Genomic DNA, 15,918 nt, shown 5'->3' with positions numbered 1-15,918 from the left:
CGCGGCCCGGTCCAGAAGGTTCTCCTCTGCACGTCGGTCTGCGAGGAGACCGAGGTGGGCACAGCTGGCGGGCGGGGCACAGCGGTTCCAGCATCGCCACCGCCACGGCCCTTTGCGTGGACTCCACCCGCGGACACCGTTCTGGACGGTTTCACATGCGCTGGATTACTTGGCGTCTGACTTTGTGTGTCGTCAAAGGCATATGAAACCTGCGCGTCCTCTAGGGATGACCGGGGGTGACCGAAGAGGGACACACGGCCTGGCTAGGAAGCCGGGAACAACGAAACTACTTCACCACCTGCTTTCGGGTGAATGTGCCACATGGACGAGGCTTCGCGAATCATGAAACCAGGTCACGGCAAACGCCGCCAGTGCCCCCATGTCCCCGCTCCGCCCCGGGAGGGCCAGGCTTGGCCAACGCCCGGATCTTTAGAAGTAAATGATGGGGACGGTGGTGCCACCCCAGAGCTTGCAGCCAACAGACCTGCGCCCAGGAAGCCGGGAACAACGAAACTACTTCACCACCTGCTTTCGGGTGAATGTGCCACATGGACGAGGCTTCCCGAATCATGAAACCAGGTCACGGCAAACGCCGCCAGTGCCCCCATGTCCCCACTCCGCCCCGGGAGGGCCAGGCTTGGCCAACGCCCGGATCTTTAGAAGTAAATGATGGGGACGGTGGTGCCACCCCAGAGCTTGCAGCCAACAGACCTGCGCCCTTTGCACACCAGAGGCCACCTGCGGGGGGCTGTTCCCACGACTCCTGAACCTCCCACACAAGGCCACCTCGCTCCACATCCCACGCAACACTGGCTCCCACTCCGGGGGGAAACGATCCCATGGGGCGGGGGGTGGCCGTGCGGAGGAGCCTGGATGACCTGCGATCCCCCAAATCACACCAACGCTGTCATCCCTAGGGCACCTCGGAGAACTTTCCTCGTGACAGTCACCGGCTCTGGGTTCCCAAAGCAGAGCAGACTCGTCCTCCATGAAACAGGGAGCTCCCCGCATCCAGCAGGTGCACAGTCCCTGGGCCAGGACCCTGAGGTCAAGCTCAGCACCTTTTGCCTTGGAGCCGGGAAGCGTCCAGGCGGCTCCGCGGTCAGACAGAGAAATGGGCAAGCGCCACCCACCCTCTGCCTCCCTCCGCAGCAGCAGGCGGCCCTTGGACTCGTGTCAGGATTTCCCCTGGGCCCTGAGAGAGCGGGGACGGGGGGGGGGGGGGGGGTGGCGGGGGGGGGGGGAAGATGCTCGGGGCAGGCACAAGGACCTTCTCAGTTGTCTTAATGGCGGGGCCCCTTTCCTGAGCCTTGGGTTCCCTTCTCGTGTCTTCGAGAATGTCCCGGCTCTCCCCCCTCGCCCTGGCACGGAGGGCCTGCATGTCTGGGGTGCGAGCGCCGGGCCACCCGGAGGCACTTGTAAACCGTAGGGCAGGGGGTCGTGCTTCTCCGGGGCGCCCGGGCGCCCGTGGCCCTGTGACGCTTCCTACAAAGCAGTACGTGCAACGCAGATACCCCGAGGCTGCTGGCCGAGGCTCCTGTGCCACTGCCCCACGAGGCAGCGGGCCCAGGGTGCAGAGCAGGGGCCAGGCCGTGGCGGGAGCAGGCGACAGGCACGCGGTGGAGCCAGGAGGCCAGGCTGCCATGGGCTTCCCAGCATGTCCCCTGCCGGGCCCCAGGGACGCCCTCTCCAGCGAGGGCAGGAGACCTCCCTTCCCGGGGGACCCGGAGGACCCGGAGGGTAGGGCGTGCAGTCTCCTCCGGCAGACGGGATCCTCAAGTCCCCGGTGGAACCGCCCGCATCAGGGTTTCCAGGAAAGGCGGCAGCTTGAGATGTCTCCGTAGCAGCAGGCGGTGGCCCAACGAGGGCCTCGAGGGTGCCCCGCGACAGAGCACCGTTGACTCTGGGAGGCCCTGGCAGATGCCCCGTGAAAACCAACCAGACAAACCGAAAGCTGCTGTCAAATAATCCGGGGCGGTGGATTAAACAGCGGCTCCGGACTCCCCGCGGGCTCTGCTCTAACGTGCCCCGCGCACGGCTAAGGGGGACGGAACCCGTCGGAGCCTCCCGGCTGACTCGGCCACGTCCTGTTGCACGGCCCGGCTCGAGATTAACGGGACGCCGAGCGCGGTGTGTTCCGCGAGTCAAAGGGCAGATGCCCAAGTGCCCCGGCAGGTCACCTATAGGGCTCTCTCCGAGAGGTGCCCCTGCCCGTTGCCCCCCGACCCCTGACCCGCTCGGCACCCCCCTACACTGTTTTGTGCTTTCCTCGTTTCCCTCAAGAAGACAGATTTGAGATCTCCGGCCTCCGGCCTCGGGCAGGGCAGGGACGACGGCCAGGGGAGGCCACGGGAAGCCAGGCCAGGAGGCACACGCCGGCCGCGGCCACGCAGAGGAGACCGCTGCAGCCGCGGCTCTGGCGCTGGGCCGTCCCGCTGCGGATCACACGTCCGGGAGTTTATCACACAAGCAGCCGTCACTTGCGGCTGGGAGGACGGGGAAGGGAAGAGGGGGCGAGGAGCCAGGACCGACATCTATAAGTGTGAGGCAAAGGCTGGGCTCGCGGGCTGCAAGGCCCTGCCCGCTGACGAGCCCCCACCCGCGGGCGCGGCTCCCTCGGCCCTGAGCCGCAGTTCTCCATCCCCAGGGGCCGGTGGGCTCCCAAAGTGGGCTCCCTCTGGCTCCGCAAAGTGGCTGCCCTCCGACCTGGGGCCCCCCGGCTGCTGACCGGAGAGGAGGGTCACTGACGGGAAGCCGTAGGGCTCCAGGCCGGGGGGGCGCCCAGCCTCGGAAGCGTCCAGAATGAGATCCACATCAGAGAAGGCCACCAGGGCCTGGGTGGAGTCGCAGGAGCTCTTCTCCAGCTCGCTGGCGGCAGCATAGGCAAGGGGCCCCGGGGTCCCCGCGCAGGGCCAGAGCCGCCGCAGGTCGTCCCGGAAGTGGGGGTTGAACAGCAGGTACAGCAGGGGGTTGAGGCAGGCAGGCAGGGGCAGGACCACCAGGAGCACGGACTTGACGGCCTCGGGGGTGACGGGGAAGAGGCCCAGCATGGAGGCGAAGCTGAGGAAGGCCACGGGGCAGTAGAGGAGCCCGTCGGCAAAGATGAGCCAGGCCACGTGGCGCACCATGGCGCAGTCCCACACGGCCTCCAGGTCGGCCCGCGGCAGGTCGCAGTAGAGCTTGATGTAGGCAGCAGCCACCAGCAGGAAGCACAGGCAGTTCATCATCACCAGCGCCACGGCGAAGCCCAGGGCGGCCGGCCGGCCCTCGGGGGGCGCGTAGGGCAGGCACAGCGGGGACGCCCCGTACTCGCCCACGGACGCGAGGGGCAGGGCGGCCGCCAGCCCGGCCAGCAGCAGGCAGCCCAGGGCCCCCGCGCGAACGCTGCTCAGGGCGGGCGCCTTCCCGTAGGCCCGGACGCACGACACGGCCACGCTGCACTGCACGGCAGCCAGGGTGAGCAGCAGCACTGAGGCCTCGGACCCCAGCACCGCCAGGAAGCCCGTGGCCCGGCAGCCCAGCCCCGTCTCCCAGCGCGCTCCGTACTGGGCGAACTGGCCGAAGGTCAGGGCGTCCACGCAGGCCAGGAGGCCGCAGGAGAGGCCGCTCACGGCGTTGGCTCCGGCGATCGCCCCGACGACAAACTTGACCGGGGGCAGGGGGCCCGGGCCGCCCGCGAACACGCTCAGCAGCAGCAGCCCGTTGCACAGCACGGACAGCAGCACGATGGCCCACACGGCCAGCCGGACGCCCCAGCTCTCGAAGAGGTGCTCGCACGGCTTGAAGGGGCCTGCGGGAGACACGATCGGACGTCACCCTCCGGCAGGCTGCGTGACACGGGGCCCTGGGGCGCGGGGACACGGCCCGCGTCCTCAGGGAGCCCCGGCTGACGGAGGCTGACCTGGCCCCTGGGAACTCCCAGGTGGGCGGGGGGAGCGGGGGCACCCCAGCTCTTCTGAGGGGCAAACGGAAACATGCGGTCGGCCCATCTGTACGCAAAGTGCGAGTGGGCAGCACACGAAGCCAGGGCGGGCTCACGCTCAGCAAGGCGCTCTCCAAGGCCGAAGCCGTTAGAGGTCAGGAGGGGCATCGGAGCGGGCGCGGCTGGTGGGAGGCACAAGTGGCTGCGGGGGGCCCAGCCCAGCCCGTGCCCAGCGAGCCACGAAGGACCCCCGTGCGCAAGCCTGGCCACGCGGCGTCGGGCCGGGCCACCCCTGCCCCAGACGGGAACCGGCCGCGGTCACTATTTGGGAAGAAAAGCACAGTAAGTGCATTAAAATGCAGACGACTCTGGGTTTTTCCAACCTGGTTTTGCACAAATGGGTGAGATCGTGCTGTTTCCCGTCTCCCCCCCCAGGTTCTGTCCTCAAATCACCCGGTGACTTTGGACGCATGATGTCTTCATTTCCTTTGGCTTCGGACTCCTGTCCTGCAATGTATTTCCAGTAGCTTGGGAACTTGAGAGGCTTTTGTGGGAACTACTTCTTTTTGTTGTTAAGATTTTATTTATTTATTCATGAGAGAGGCGGAGACCCAGGCAGAGGGAGAAGCAGGCTCCATGCGGGGAGCCCAACGCGGGACTCGATCCAGGGACCCTGGGGCCACGCCCTGAGCTTGAGGCGGACGCTCAACCGGTGAGCCCCCCGGGGTGTCCCAGGAATTACTTTTTAAACGTATTTTCTCCCGACTACCACATAATAGATGGAAAAAGTTTGAAAATACGTTGTAGGAAGTTTGGAAAATACAACATGGAAAAATTAAAACTGCTTATCATCCCGCCTCTCTGAAAGAGCTCATTTTAGTGTCTCCATTTTTAAAAAAAATACAAAAAAAAAACAAAAAACAAAAAACACAAAAATGCATGTAGTTGTTAAACTGAATCGGGATTTTCCATACGTAGTTTTTAACTCCCACTTTTCAAGTTAAAAAATTTCATCGTGTGCACTTCCCCGAATCTTCGTCTTCCTGCAGGGCACGTTTTCCGTGGCTGCCTGCTGGGAGCTGGTCCGCAGGGATGTCCCGTCACTTGTCGGACCCTCCGGACAACCCGCTTCTAAAGCGAGAGCGAGTGGACTTCGCCTTTGGGAGGGAGCCTCCTCGTTCCCTCGTCCGGGTCTTTGGTTCGAGATGTGAGGTCCCGCGGCCGCCGAGGCGGGTGGGCTTCCACGGGAGAAGGGGACCCACCTGCTTCTGCGAGGCCCCCCTGCCCTTGCTCTGCGCTGGCACCAGGAGGTGCGCTGCCAATGCTGGGGGGGAGGGGGTCTTGGGGAGGGGGGTCGGTGGGGAGGGTGGGATGGGGTCGGGGAGGGGGGTTGATGGGGAGGGTGGGGGGTATCATTGGGAGGGCGCGGGAGGGGGGGGTCGGGGAGGGCGCTGGAACCAGAGGGGAGGCGGCAGGCGGGGCACACGCAGGCACACGGGCTCCCCATCGCGGGGAAGCACACTGTGCCCCGCTTTCTGTTCCCCCAACAGCTCCTTCCTGGCTTAAGCAACGCACTACTGCCTGGGGCGGGGGGGGGGGGGGGGGGGGGGCGGGGCTAGCACTTTATTTTATTCTTTTTTCTTTTTTTTTAGGATTTTATTTATCTACTCATGAGAGACCCAGAGAGGCCAAGACAGGGGCTGAGGGAGAGGCAGGCTCCCTGCAGGGACCCCAACGCGGCCTCGATCCCGGGAGGCACCCCCGTCCGGCCCTGCGCCCCCAGGCTAGCACTGTCGATGCCCAGCGGCTTCCTGGCTCAGCAGCTGGCCGCTCTGCACACAGGGAAGGGGATTCTCGTCCTTCCCTCACAGCGAGGTGGCCTCAGGCTGGACTCCAGGCCGCTTCCCCCACACCCCCCACCCCCGAGGGCTGGACGGGCCTGGGACCCGTCCCGGGGTTTGACCCTGGGGAGTCCAGGCGGGAGGCCGTGGCCTCTGCGAGGCCGCCTGAGGGAGCACCCCAGCCGCCGCCCTGCGCACCCGCCAACAGCGCCTTCCCGGGGCTCCCTCCACTGGGAGGCGCTTTCTCCAACGTCTCCTTCTCCGGGCTCATCTGGGCAGGCTGCTTGGCTCCCCCACACCCCGCACCCCACACCCCGCAGCACCCGCCACCAAGGGCAGACCTGCAGGTCCCTCCCCAGGAACCACCGGAGGAGCCTGCGCAGCCCACGGGATGTGGGTGCTTAGGCAGCAACGGTGCCTGAACCGTGGTCACGGCCGTGGGGGGCTGGCCTGGCACCTCGCGGAGGTAGCTGGCTGTGCCTTCCCCGTCCCCCCCCACCGCCCGCCCCCCGCGCCCGTCTCACCTGGAGCGGGGCTGCACTGCACGCTGGGGCGCGGCCGGGTGTCCTCCATGTCCAGCTGCAGCTCGTCCAGATCCAGGTCATCTGAGAGGCAAGACCACAAAGTGGCTTGGGGGCCGGGAGGCCAGGGGGCTGGGGGGCCGCAGGCTGGGGACCGTCCAGCTCTACGTCTGTCCAAAGGGCCGGCCGTTCAAGCGGTCACCCCAACGCACGCCGCTCCCCGCAGGCCGTCCCCGCGGCCCTGCTCGTCTGCTCCACTCGGGAGCGACCGTGCAGCTCCGGGCCCACTCGCCACTATCTGCCGGGCTGCTCTTCCCAGCAAACGTGGGGTGGGAGGGAGGCCGCCTCGAGCTCTGAGTCAGCCTGTCGCGCCCCCCCCCGAGCCTCGTCCGCTGGGCGGCTCAGACGCGGGGCAGGGCTGCCTCCCCAGGAGCCCCCGGTCCCCCGCTGTTGTTCCAGGTGCGGCCGCGAACACCATGAGCTGGGAAAGACATCGTTTTGCTTTTTAGAGAGTGAGTGAGCGAGCACCAGCTGGGGTTGAGGGGCAGAGGGAGAGAACCTCAGGCAGGCTCCGCGCCCAGTGTGGAGCCCCATGCGGGGCTCGACCCTGTGACCCCAACACAACCACCTGAGCCCAAATCAAGAGAGTGATAGCAGCGGACGGAGCTGCCCGGCACCCCAGGAAGGGCCCCTCTGTGACGGAGCAGGGAGCCGGACTGTGCTCAGAGGACGTGAACAGGGACCGTGGGCGCTGGAGGCCGCTGCCTGAACCCTCAAAGGCCCCGGGGGACTGACTCGGGCCAAGGGCTTGCGCTGCACCTGCTGTGCCGACGCACGTGGGGAAGCTGCAGTAGGTGACCGAGAGGTGGGCCAAGGGCCCGTGGGCTGCAGCAGCACCCGTCCACGGGGCCTCGGGCAAGTGCAGACGACCTGGGGGCGGCAACACGTGGTCCTGCTGCGGGGAGCCCACGCGGACGGAAGAGGATGGAGGCGTCCACCGTCGGGTGCACCGTCAGCGGCCACGCGGATGTAACGGTGAGGCCTGAGGCCCCCGACCTGGCTCCGGGCCGCACTGGGCCGGCGAATCCTCGTCCTCGTGGTCTCAGTAACCTCCTGGCAGTGCATGAAGCAGGCCTGGACCCATTGGGCCGATGAGGAAACTGAGGCTCGCGGACGTTAAGTGGCTCTCCCGAGGTCTCCAGCCGGAGTACGACGGGGCAGAACTTGACCAGTTTGTCTGCCTCCAGAGCCCGGATATGTAGCCGTCAGGCCTTCCCGGGTGAGGGGCCGATCTTGGGGTGGGGGGGGCCCTGGAGGGGGCATCGGGGCAGCTCTGCGGCTGCGTGAGCTGCGTGTGACTTGCCGCCCAGGTACCGGAGCAGAGAGGCCCTGACGTGAGAAAGGGCCGGACTGGGTCGCCCTTTCGGATCCCTCCAAGTCTGGCCCCTGCAGCTCCCGTCGCCCGAGGAAAGGGCGAGAAAGACCAACGCGTCGTCAGAGAAACCCTGTGACTTGTTTGAATCAAATGAGATTTTTGGGATCCCTGGGTGGCTCAGCGCTTTGGCTGAGGGACGCCCGTCCAGGGCGTGGGTTTCAGGGACTGGGCCCCGCGGCCTCATTCTCTTGCACAAGTAATGGAGCAGTCACTCGGCGTCACGCCTGTCCCCGTCTTTGGCTCCTGTGGCTTGTTTCGTCCCCAAAGGGTGAACACGTTCAGTTGGGTGCTGTCCCGGGGGGCGGGAAGGCTCTGCGGGGTGACGCCCGCGGCCCAGCCCGGCGTCCCCACCCACCGTGCTCCCTGCCTGGCCCTGCTCCCCCGCACGGAGCCTGCGAGTCCTTGAAAGCAGAAGCAGGAATGCAGCGGAGGGGGCAGCCACGACCCGTGTCTAAGCTGGAGGGTCACGGCCACGGTGTTAAATAACCAGTCCAGGCGGGGAGGAAATCGAGTCTGGCTGCAGCGAAGCACCTGGCCTTCCTCCTCCAGGCGTATGAGCCCTCAGGAAGTGGGGGGCCCGGCCCAGCTCCCGAGGAGCACAGGCGCCCACGACCCGACGCCCTGGGGCCCTGCAAGGCCTGAGCCTGAGGAAAGTTTCCGGGGCTCCTTGCAGCCCCGAGGGAGTGCAGCCGGCCGACTCCGGACCTCCCTGGGGACGGCCGCCCAGGGGATGCTGCTGTGGCCTCACACCCTCCCCGGGGAGGGACACCTGGACACCCCCACCCCATGGGCGAGCCGTGTCCAGACGACGCTCCCCCTCCCGTCCAGGCTGGGAGGCGCCCGGCTCCCGCGGCGGTGCACCTGCTGCGTCCTCCAGGCCCCAGGTGCCTGCGCTTCTCATCCGCGGACCAAACACAAGGAACGAGGCTCTAAGGGGGTCAGCGTGGCCGAGGCAGCTCAACCGGTAAATGGTGCAGTTGGGGTTAGGCCCCAAGTCCGTCTACACCGCCACAAGGTGCCTTTCTTATGTTTTGATTTTTCTGTTCAGCTTCTCCATGGACATACGGTCCACACGGAGGGGGTCAGAGACTGGAAAACACGCCCAATACCCCACGTGGGGCCCCACGTTGCTTCCTCCTGATTCTACGTCGGCTCTGCCACAGGCGTGCAGCTGAGGGGCTGGAAGCGCTCCCCTTGGCCCTTTGTCCAAACACCGGCCGGTGACGATCCCCGAGTCCCCTCGGCTGCCCGCCTACACCCTCCTTCCTTTTACCCCAGCGGTTCCAGGAACAGACCCTGGGGCCCGTCCCCTCAGGGTCCCCTCGGCCCTGGTGGCTCCGCGAGGCAGGACGGCTGCGACGCTCGTGATCCCGTTTGGCTCTAGGACGTATACTGAGGGGCCTTTTTTTTTTTTCTTTTAAGCAGGTTTCACTTAATTGACTTGACTCAGCCCCGCTTGGCTCAGGGTGGCCAGGACGTGGATGTCCTTCCTGGCCTGCCCTCGAAGGGCCCGCGTGGAGAGGGAACGCGCGGGTCGCAAGGACGGCGGTGTCGCGGCCGGGAGGCACCCTGTGCGCTGCGGAGGGCGCGGCGGGTGTGGAAGCGTCACTGCTGTCCCCGTCGCCCCGTCCGCTCCTCCCCAAGCACCTCTGGGCGGCGTCCCAGGCCGCGGTGTGAGCAGGGCTCACCTCCCAGGCACTTGGGGCTCCCCCCGCGGCCCCTGCCACGACCCCTCTCCGCCCCGAGCCTCCCCCTAGGCTGCCCCAGCCCCCAGCCGCCTGCCCAGGCCCCGCACTCACAGTGGTTCTCAGCCTGGCCGGCCAGCAGGCCGGGGGGCCTCTTCGGGGCTTCGTCCTCAGCAGGGTGGAAGTCCTCAGCCCCCCACTGCCCCGAGGACTTGAAGAAGCCGGCACAGACGCCGTAGGCGCAGCACTGGTAGGCGTAGGGCACCTCCAGGATCCTGGGGGCGGAGGGGCTGCCTTAGGAGTGCTTAGGGCGCCGGGCCCTGGACCCCCTGCGTCCCAGGACGGTGCGGGCCGCCGGCCTCCCGCGTGCCGCCTCACAGCCTCTGCGGGGCCGAGCATCCGCCCGTCTTTCCCTCACTGGTCTGAGAAGGAAACAGGACGATGAACTTTCCACCGTTGCTGGAGTCCCCTCGGGAGGCCCCGAGCGGCGAGCAGCCCCCAAGCCCGCACGGCCCCCGGCTCTGCTCCCGCCCAGCCGGCCGCCCTTCCTTCCTGTCCAAGGAGACAGGGGTCCTGCGAGGGCTGGGGCAGAGCCTCCGGGCATCTGGTCCGCGGCGGCGGGAGGCTCGGGCCGCACGGGCTGAGGCCTGCGTGTCACTGGCACGGGGGCTGCTGGGCAGCTCGCCCCACCCGTCGGCGCCCTGGGCCTGGCTGTGACCATGGGGTCCAGACACTGCCCTGGGGACAGCAGGGAGCAGGGAGGTCCTGGGGCTCTCGGCGTCCCCTCGGGCCGGTGCTTGGGACAGAAAGACACGCTCTGAACCCGCTGGGCGGGCGGGGGCACAGGCCCGTCCCGCTCAGCAGCGGCCCGACCCGCAGGCTCTGGGCCCTCCGGTTTTCCCTCTGCCCCCACGGCCTCTGCCGCGGCTCCGGGGCAACCCGCCCAGGGCCGGGGGCCTCACCTCAGCTTTGGGAAGCTGTCCTTGGAGAAGGCCTGGGACAGGGCCAGGTTCCCTCGGAGCTTCAGGTGCATCAGGCCCCCGAGTCCGGCCAGCGGCAGGGTGCTCAGCTGGTTGTCGGTCAGGTCCCTAGGACAGAGGCGGTCGGCAGCACTGGCCTGCGCGGGGCCCAGGGGACCCCAGCCGGGACAGGACAGGAGCAGGGAGGTGGCGCGTCTGTGCCGGGGCCGGAGGGCGGGCACGGTGGCCGGACCAGCCGTCACCCACCCCACACCGCTGCTCACGGGCTCACTCCCCAGACGCCGCGGGCCGACGACGCACAGGGACGGCTCCGAAGTCACGCTGAGCCGTCCCAGTGGTTAGCAACAGGCCCCCCGACTGCAGCCCCCTCCGAGGGCCCCTGGGCGCCCGCTGGGGGCACCTGCTGTCCCGCCCACACGACGGGCCGGGGTTGGCGGCTGGACAGGGCTGCTCTCTGGTTCTGCGGTCCAGGGAGGGGGACACGCATGGAGCCGTTTAGGGGATGCGGGACCCCAGAGCAGACCCCAGGACTACGGACTGTGCGTTGTGGAAGGGCCTGGGCTGGAAGGCAGGAAACCTGGCGCTGTCCCTGCCTCCTTCTGTGCCCAACGGGAGTCACACGTTGGCCTGAGTTTCAATGTCCTCATCTTTCAAAGGGATAAAAATATCCACCCTACGGATCTGGCAGGAGCAGAGCAAACAGGAGCGGGAAGACCGAGGTGCGAGGTTGCGAGGCCGGGCCCCGCGCCCAGGGAGGCAGGCTGCGAGCACCGGGGAGGCGGGCCCTGGCCCTGCTGCGGGCCTGGAGGCCTCCCCAGGGGGTGAGGGGCTGGGCTGCGTGACCCCCGAGGCCAGGCCTGGAGCTGGCCCCGAGGGAGTCCGGGGGTCACTCAGAAAGGCGTCCTATGGGGCGGACACGCCTCCAGGACATGCAGGCAGGCAGCGGGCTCCCCCTCGCACGGGAGCCCTTGTGCAGTACACAACTCGCACCACAGGCCCCTGCCAGCGCCGCACGCTCCCCGTGAGCCTCCCGTGTAAGGCGGGGGCTCTGCGACCCCTGCCACCCGCTCGACAGCAGCCCTCGGGGGTGGTGCTCATGCAGGGGGCTGCTGGGCTGAGGCCCGGGCTCCCACACCTGCTGCCCCGTCCCAGGGTGTGGAGGAGCCAGGCCCTCTGTTTACCAGGCCCCACGGCCGTCAAGCCGACCGTCAGAATGACTGATTAGGGGGGAGGCCGCCTCCCGGGATGTGCGGTCAGTCCCGCGTGTCCCCCTCCCACCCACGGCCGCGTGGTCCTCACTGGGCTGCATCACCCGGGGGAGGCTGCAGGGAGCACTCACAGCTTGACGAGGGAGCGCAGGGTCACGAAGGCCTCGGGGTGGATGGAGCGGATGGCGTTCCAGCTCAGGTCCCTGTGGGCAGGGAGGGCATCACAGGCGCGGCCAGTGCAGGGGGGGGCTCGCTGCGCCCATCCCGGCTTCTCCCCCACCTGCTCCCCATCTGAGCCGCCCCAGGGGTGGGACCTCCAGCCCCTCGGGGAGCCACCTGCCGCCTGGCTCCCAACCCGGCTGTGGCCACAGGGAAAGGGGCTGGGAAGCCGCTGGACGGGGAGGCTCCCTCCTGGGTGTGTGCGGGGGCGGGGGTCAGAGCGCGCTGCGGCCCGGGCTGCGGGGACGGCCACCGCGCGGCTGCGGGTACTCACAGGGCTCGCAGGGAGCTCAGCTGGCTGAAGGTGTCGGCTCCGATCGCCCCGATGCGGTTGTGCTGCAGGCCGCTGGGGCAGCGAGAGAGGCCGCATGAGCCCGCAGGCTCGGACCCCGGCTCGGGTCCACGCCCCCCGCACCGGGAGGAGGCAAGCGGAGCCCCCCTCTCCTGGCGCGGGAAAAAAGGGCCCGGCCCGCGGAAGTCTCCAGAATTAAAGGGAGCACGAGGGGATCCGGTTGCCGCGGGTAAGTGGGTCAGGAGACAAAGCCACAAAACCATCCCTGTGGCCCGAAAGGGAGTCAGTTTCCAGGGTTCCCACCGGGCTGGCTCCCAGCCCAGCCAACCTCGCCCCGGGGCCTCCCGACCTCAGGCCAGCAGCAGAGCGTCGCCCCGCCCCTGGGTGACCCCTCGCTGGCCCAGCCGGGGGCACAGCTCAGGGCTCGGCCCCTCGGAAAGGGACGGAGCCCGGGCCTCACAGCGCCGAAGAGCCTCCTTCCCTTGGCACCTCGACGGACGGGACAGGCCCGCCCGCCCCTATCCTGCCTGGGCCCAGGGGACAGACCCCGAGCCCAGGGGACCCGGCCCGTTGGCACAAACAGAAGCTGGGTGAAAAGAGCTTAGAGCATTTTCAAAGTGGCTTTTGTGCCTCGTCAGATTCGAGCCTTAGGTCGTCCTCCCGGGTACGAGCGTGCAGGTGTTGAAGGGGGTGTGGACCTGGGGGGCCTCAGCTGGGGCACTCGCCCCCCGCGGCCCTGGGCTGTCAGCCTCCTACCCTACCCGGCCTGGCCCCCGCCGGCCCTGGTCACCATTGCCCTCGCTGCTACTGACCCCGAGCGAGCCACCCCCCGACTGTCCGTGCGCCAGCTCCCGGGTGCGGCATCTGTGGTCCCTACAAGTCGTGTCGGGGCCTCCGCCCAGCTCCCCGCACCAACCCCCCGGATTCCATGGGCTCAGGGAAGGGAGAGCCGTCCGAGCGTGTGCGCTGACCCCTCCCCGCGGACCCGGCCCGGCTTCGTGCCTTCACCTCCCCTGCCTCATGCCCCGACTCACATTTCCTCCAGCTTCTGGCACCTGTGCAGGCTGGGCAGCTCCTCGATCTGATTGTGGGACAGTTCCCTGGGGGGGGGACAGGGGGGCGGTGAGGGCCAGGAGAAGCAGCTCGGACCAGGCCGTGCCTCCCTGCCGGGCAGCCGTGGCCAGAAGGACCTGCAGGGACGCGGCTGCAAACACACCTGCGGCCAGTGAGTCTTCCCTTCCCTTCCCCAGAGTCCCCCTGCACAGCGAGCAGGGCCCAGACGAGGCCCCCCGGGGCGTTTTCCCAGTAGGGGGGCCCCTGCGGTCCTGGGGAGGTGGAGTGAGAGAGCAGAGGCCGCGGTGCTGGGGCGGCCCACAGGGAACGCGTCAGGCCTTACTGGGCGAGCTGGAGTGAAGCTGGGGCCCCGAGGGATCACCTGGCCTGGCCCCTCCCACCCCACGAGGACGCCGAGGCACAGAGGGGACAGAAGCCGCCAGGGACGCGAGCCGGTGGCAGGGCCGGGTCTCCAGCCCACATCTCCAGACGTGTCGCGTGCCAGCCTCCCCGCCCGAGCTGCGGGCCCTGGTCTGCGTGGGGGCCTGTGACTCCCGGTGGACTCGGGGGAGCAGGTGATTCTCCTGGACGCCGGACCCGGTCCCGGAGGACGTCGAGTTCTTATCACTCGCGGACTGATGCTGCTCACCAGCACCCGTCAGGTACTGCACCACGTGCTACGCGCCCGATGCACGCTTTGTCCGATCCTCACACTTTTATCCACTTTTTGCTGATGAGGAATGGGAGCCCCGGGAGGTCAGAGGCTGCGCCCCAACGTGTGCAGCGGCCCGGCGGCAGAGCAGGGCCTCAGACCCGGATCTGGCTCCAGGGCCGCGTGGTTTGGCCCCGGGCAAGAGAGCACAGCCCGGGCCCTGTCGGGTGGGCGCTCAGCAGAGGCCCAGCTCGTCCCCTCCAGGAAGAGCGGCGGCCGAGTGGGACAGAAGTCTTGGCCACCCCCGGGAGCAAGGGCCCCAACACCAAGACGGGACAACGTCCGCGAGCCACTCACAGGACGCGGAGCCGCGGCAGCTGCTGGCACATCCCGGGTGGGAGCAGCCGGATGCCTGCGCGGGTCAGGGTCCTGCGGAGAGAGGACACGCGGCTGGCACCCACCCAGGCCCCTTCCCTGCCCCCCAGCCCCAGCTCGGGTGGCTCTGATGGGGGCGCTGCGCTGATGCTAGGGCTGGGCTGGGCTGCGGGGTGAGGGGAGCAGGCCAGTGAGTGCACGGAGCTCTGGGGCGGGAGGCAGAGGGACAGGGACACTGCCCGGGGGCGCTGCGCCCGTGCCACCTGCCCACCCGGCCATCATGCCCGCATCCCAGTTTCACAGCGGCCCCCGGCAGCACTGGGCAGCGGGACGGCCACTAGGCTGGCCTCTGCTCCACCGCAGGGGTGCGGCCATGGGCGGCAGGAAGACACGGCCCCAAACCCCCAGCGGAGCCGTGGGAACCGTGGGGACCGAGCACGGATCTGCTCCCGTGCCCTGGGGAGGGCAAGGACAGGCCCCAGCAGGCCTCCGGGAGCAGGGGACGCGCGGAGCAGGATGCGGGGCTGGATGCGATCCCTCAGGCTCCCACCCGGGGTCTGCTTGGCTGCTCCACGCACCCTTGAGGGTTCTCAAGGCTGCTGCGCTCCCACCCTCACCTCCCCACCCGCTGCAATAACAGGGCGCAGCAAAGTCCTTGCGGGAATCGCCCGCACGACGGCCAAGGACGCCTCCTGGCCCTGCGTCGACGGCCTCGGCCCGCTCACGGCTCGGCGTGAGGAGCTTGGATGTCGTGTCTGGAGGATCCCCGCGAGGCGGACAGAGGACCCGCCTCCTCCCCCAAAGCCTGGGCCGCCGAGGCCGTGCCTGCAGCAGTGCCACCCCCGGGTCGGCCACGGGCGCTGGGCTGCATGGGGACCTCGGCCGGCAGCGGAGGAAGCGGGGCCCATAGGGGCAAGCAGAGAATGTGGGCGGCCCCTGGGGGACGGGCAGGGGGATGCCCTGGGGGCAGGGCCCAGGCGGCGGGGCGGGGACCCACTCACAGGATCTCCAGGCTGGTGGTGCCTTTGAGGTCCGGGAACTCCTGGATGTTGGTGGCGCCGTTCAGGGACCTGGAAACGCACGACAGTGTCTGACGTGGGGCCCGAGCATCTCGGGATCCGGGCGCCCCACCCGCGCGGATCATCCCTCCAGGGATCCGCCGTCATCCTTCCCGCCCTCAGAACACCCGGAGGCCCAGGCCCCCCGGGGGTGGAGCTTTGTCCCCGGAGAGCTGGGACCGGACCCGAGAGAGCCCGACAGGGCCCGAAACTGGCAGCGGGGCCCCGGCATAAAACCAAACGAACAAACAAAAAATGGAGGCAAAACACAGGCAGGGGCATGGGAACCGCCTCTGTTTAGAAGGCTCCCGCGTGGGCTCTTCGGAAAATGTCCTTGGCTGCAGGGGTTTGCTGATTAGAGTCTGAGCTGGGGTCTCCCCCACATCCTCATCGGCTGAAGCTCACAGCCTCCCCCCCCCCGCCCCGCCCTCTTCAAGCGCATTAGTCCTCCCTGTAGGGAGCCCGGGGACCCGCAGAGCCCTGCACCCACGCCCTGTAGGGAGCCCGGGGACCCGCAGAGCCCTGCACCCAGTGCCAGCCCAGCTGCGCAGGTGGCGCTGCCAGATCACACGGAGGCGGCATAGGGTCCAGAGAGGAGCCTCAGCCCTGGAGTCCAGGGTCCCATCCTGGACAGAGCAGGGCCCCGAGCCTCGGGATCCATCCACAGATGTGCTGAC

At 68.3% G+C, this 15,918-nt stretch overlaps 1 protein-coding gene across 2 annotated transcripts in view; it reads right to left on the bottom strand.

Annotated features, from left to right (window-relative positions):
- Positions 1-498: 498 nt before the first annotated feature.
- LGR6 (leucine rich repeat containing G protein-coupled receptor 6) overlaps positions 499-15,918 on the bottom strand; it is a 107,609-nt gene continuing 92,189 nt past the window's right edge. For both annotated transcript variants that reach the window (XM_072733502.1, XM_072733503.1), the window contains 9 exons: positions 15,185-15,253; positions 14,166-14,237; positions 13,138-13,203; positions 12,086-12,157; positions 11,724-11,795; positions 10,367-10,492; positions 9,519-9,679; positions 6,288-6,368; positions 499-3,790 (listed from right to left, as the gene is read on the bottom strand). In XM_072733502.1, the coding sequence (XP_072589603.1) occupies positions 2,535-3,790; positions 6,288-6,368; positions 9,519-9,679; positions 10,367-10,492; positions 11,724-11,795; positions 12,086-12,157; positions 13,138-13,203; positions 14,166-14,237; positions 15,185-15,253 (1,975 nt within the window). In that variant the 3' untranslated portion in view covers positions 499-2,534. The remainder of the gene's footprint in view (positions 3,791-6,287; positions 6,369-9,518; positions 9,680-10,366; positions 10,493-11,723; positions 11,796-12,085; positions 12,158-13,137; positions 13,204-14,165; positions 14,238-15,184; positions 15,254-15,918) is intronic.

This window comes from Vulpes vulpes, chromosome 13 (assembly GCF_048418805.1).
Source record: "Vulpes vulpes isolate BD-2025 chromosome 13, VulVul3, whole genome shotgun sequence".
NCBI classification, from domain to species: Eukaryota; Metazoa; Chordata; class Mammalia; order Carnivora; family Canidae; genus Vulpes; species Vulpes vulpes.
This window is presented reverse-complemented; position numbering and strand designations above follow the sequence as displayed.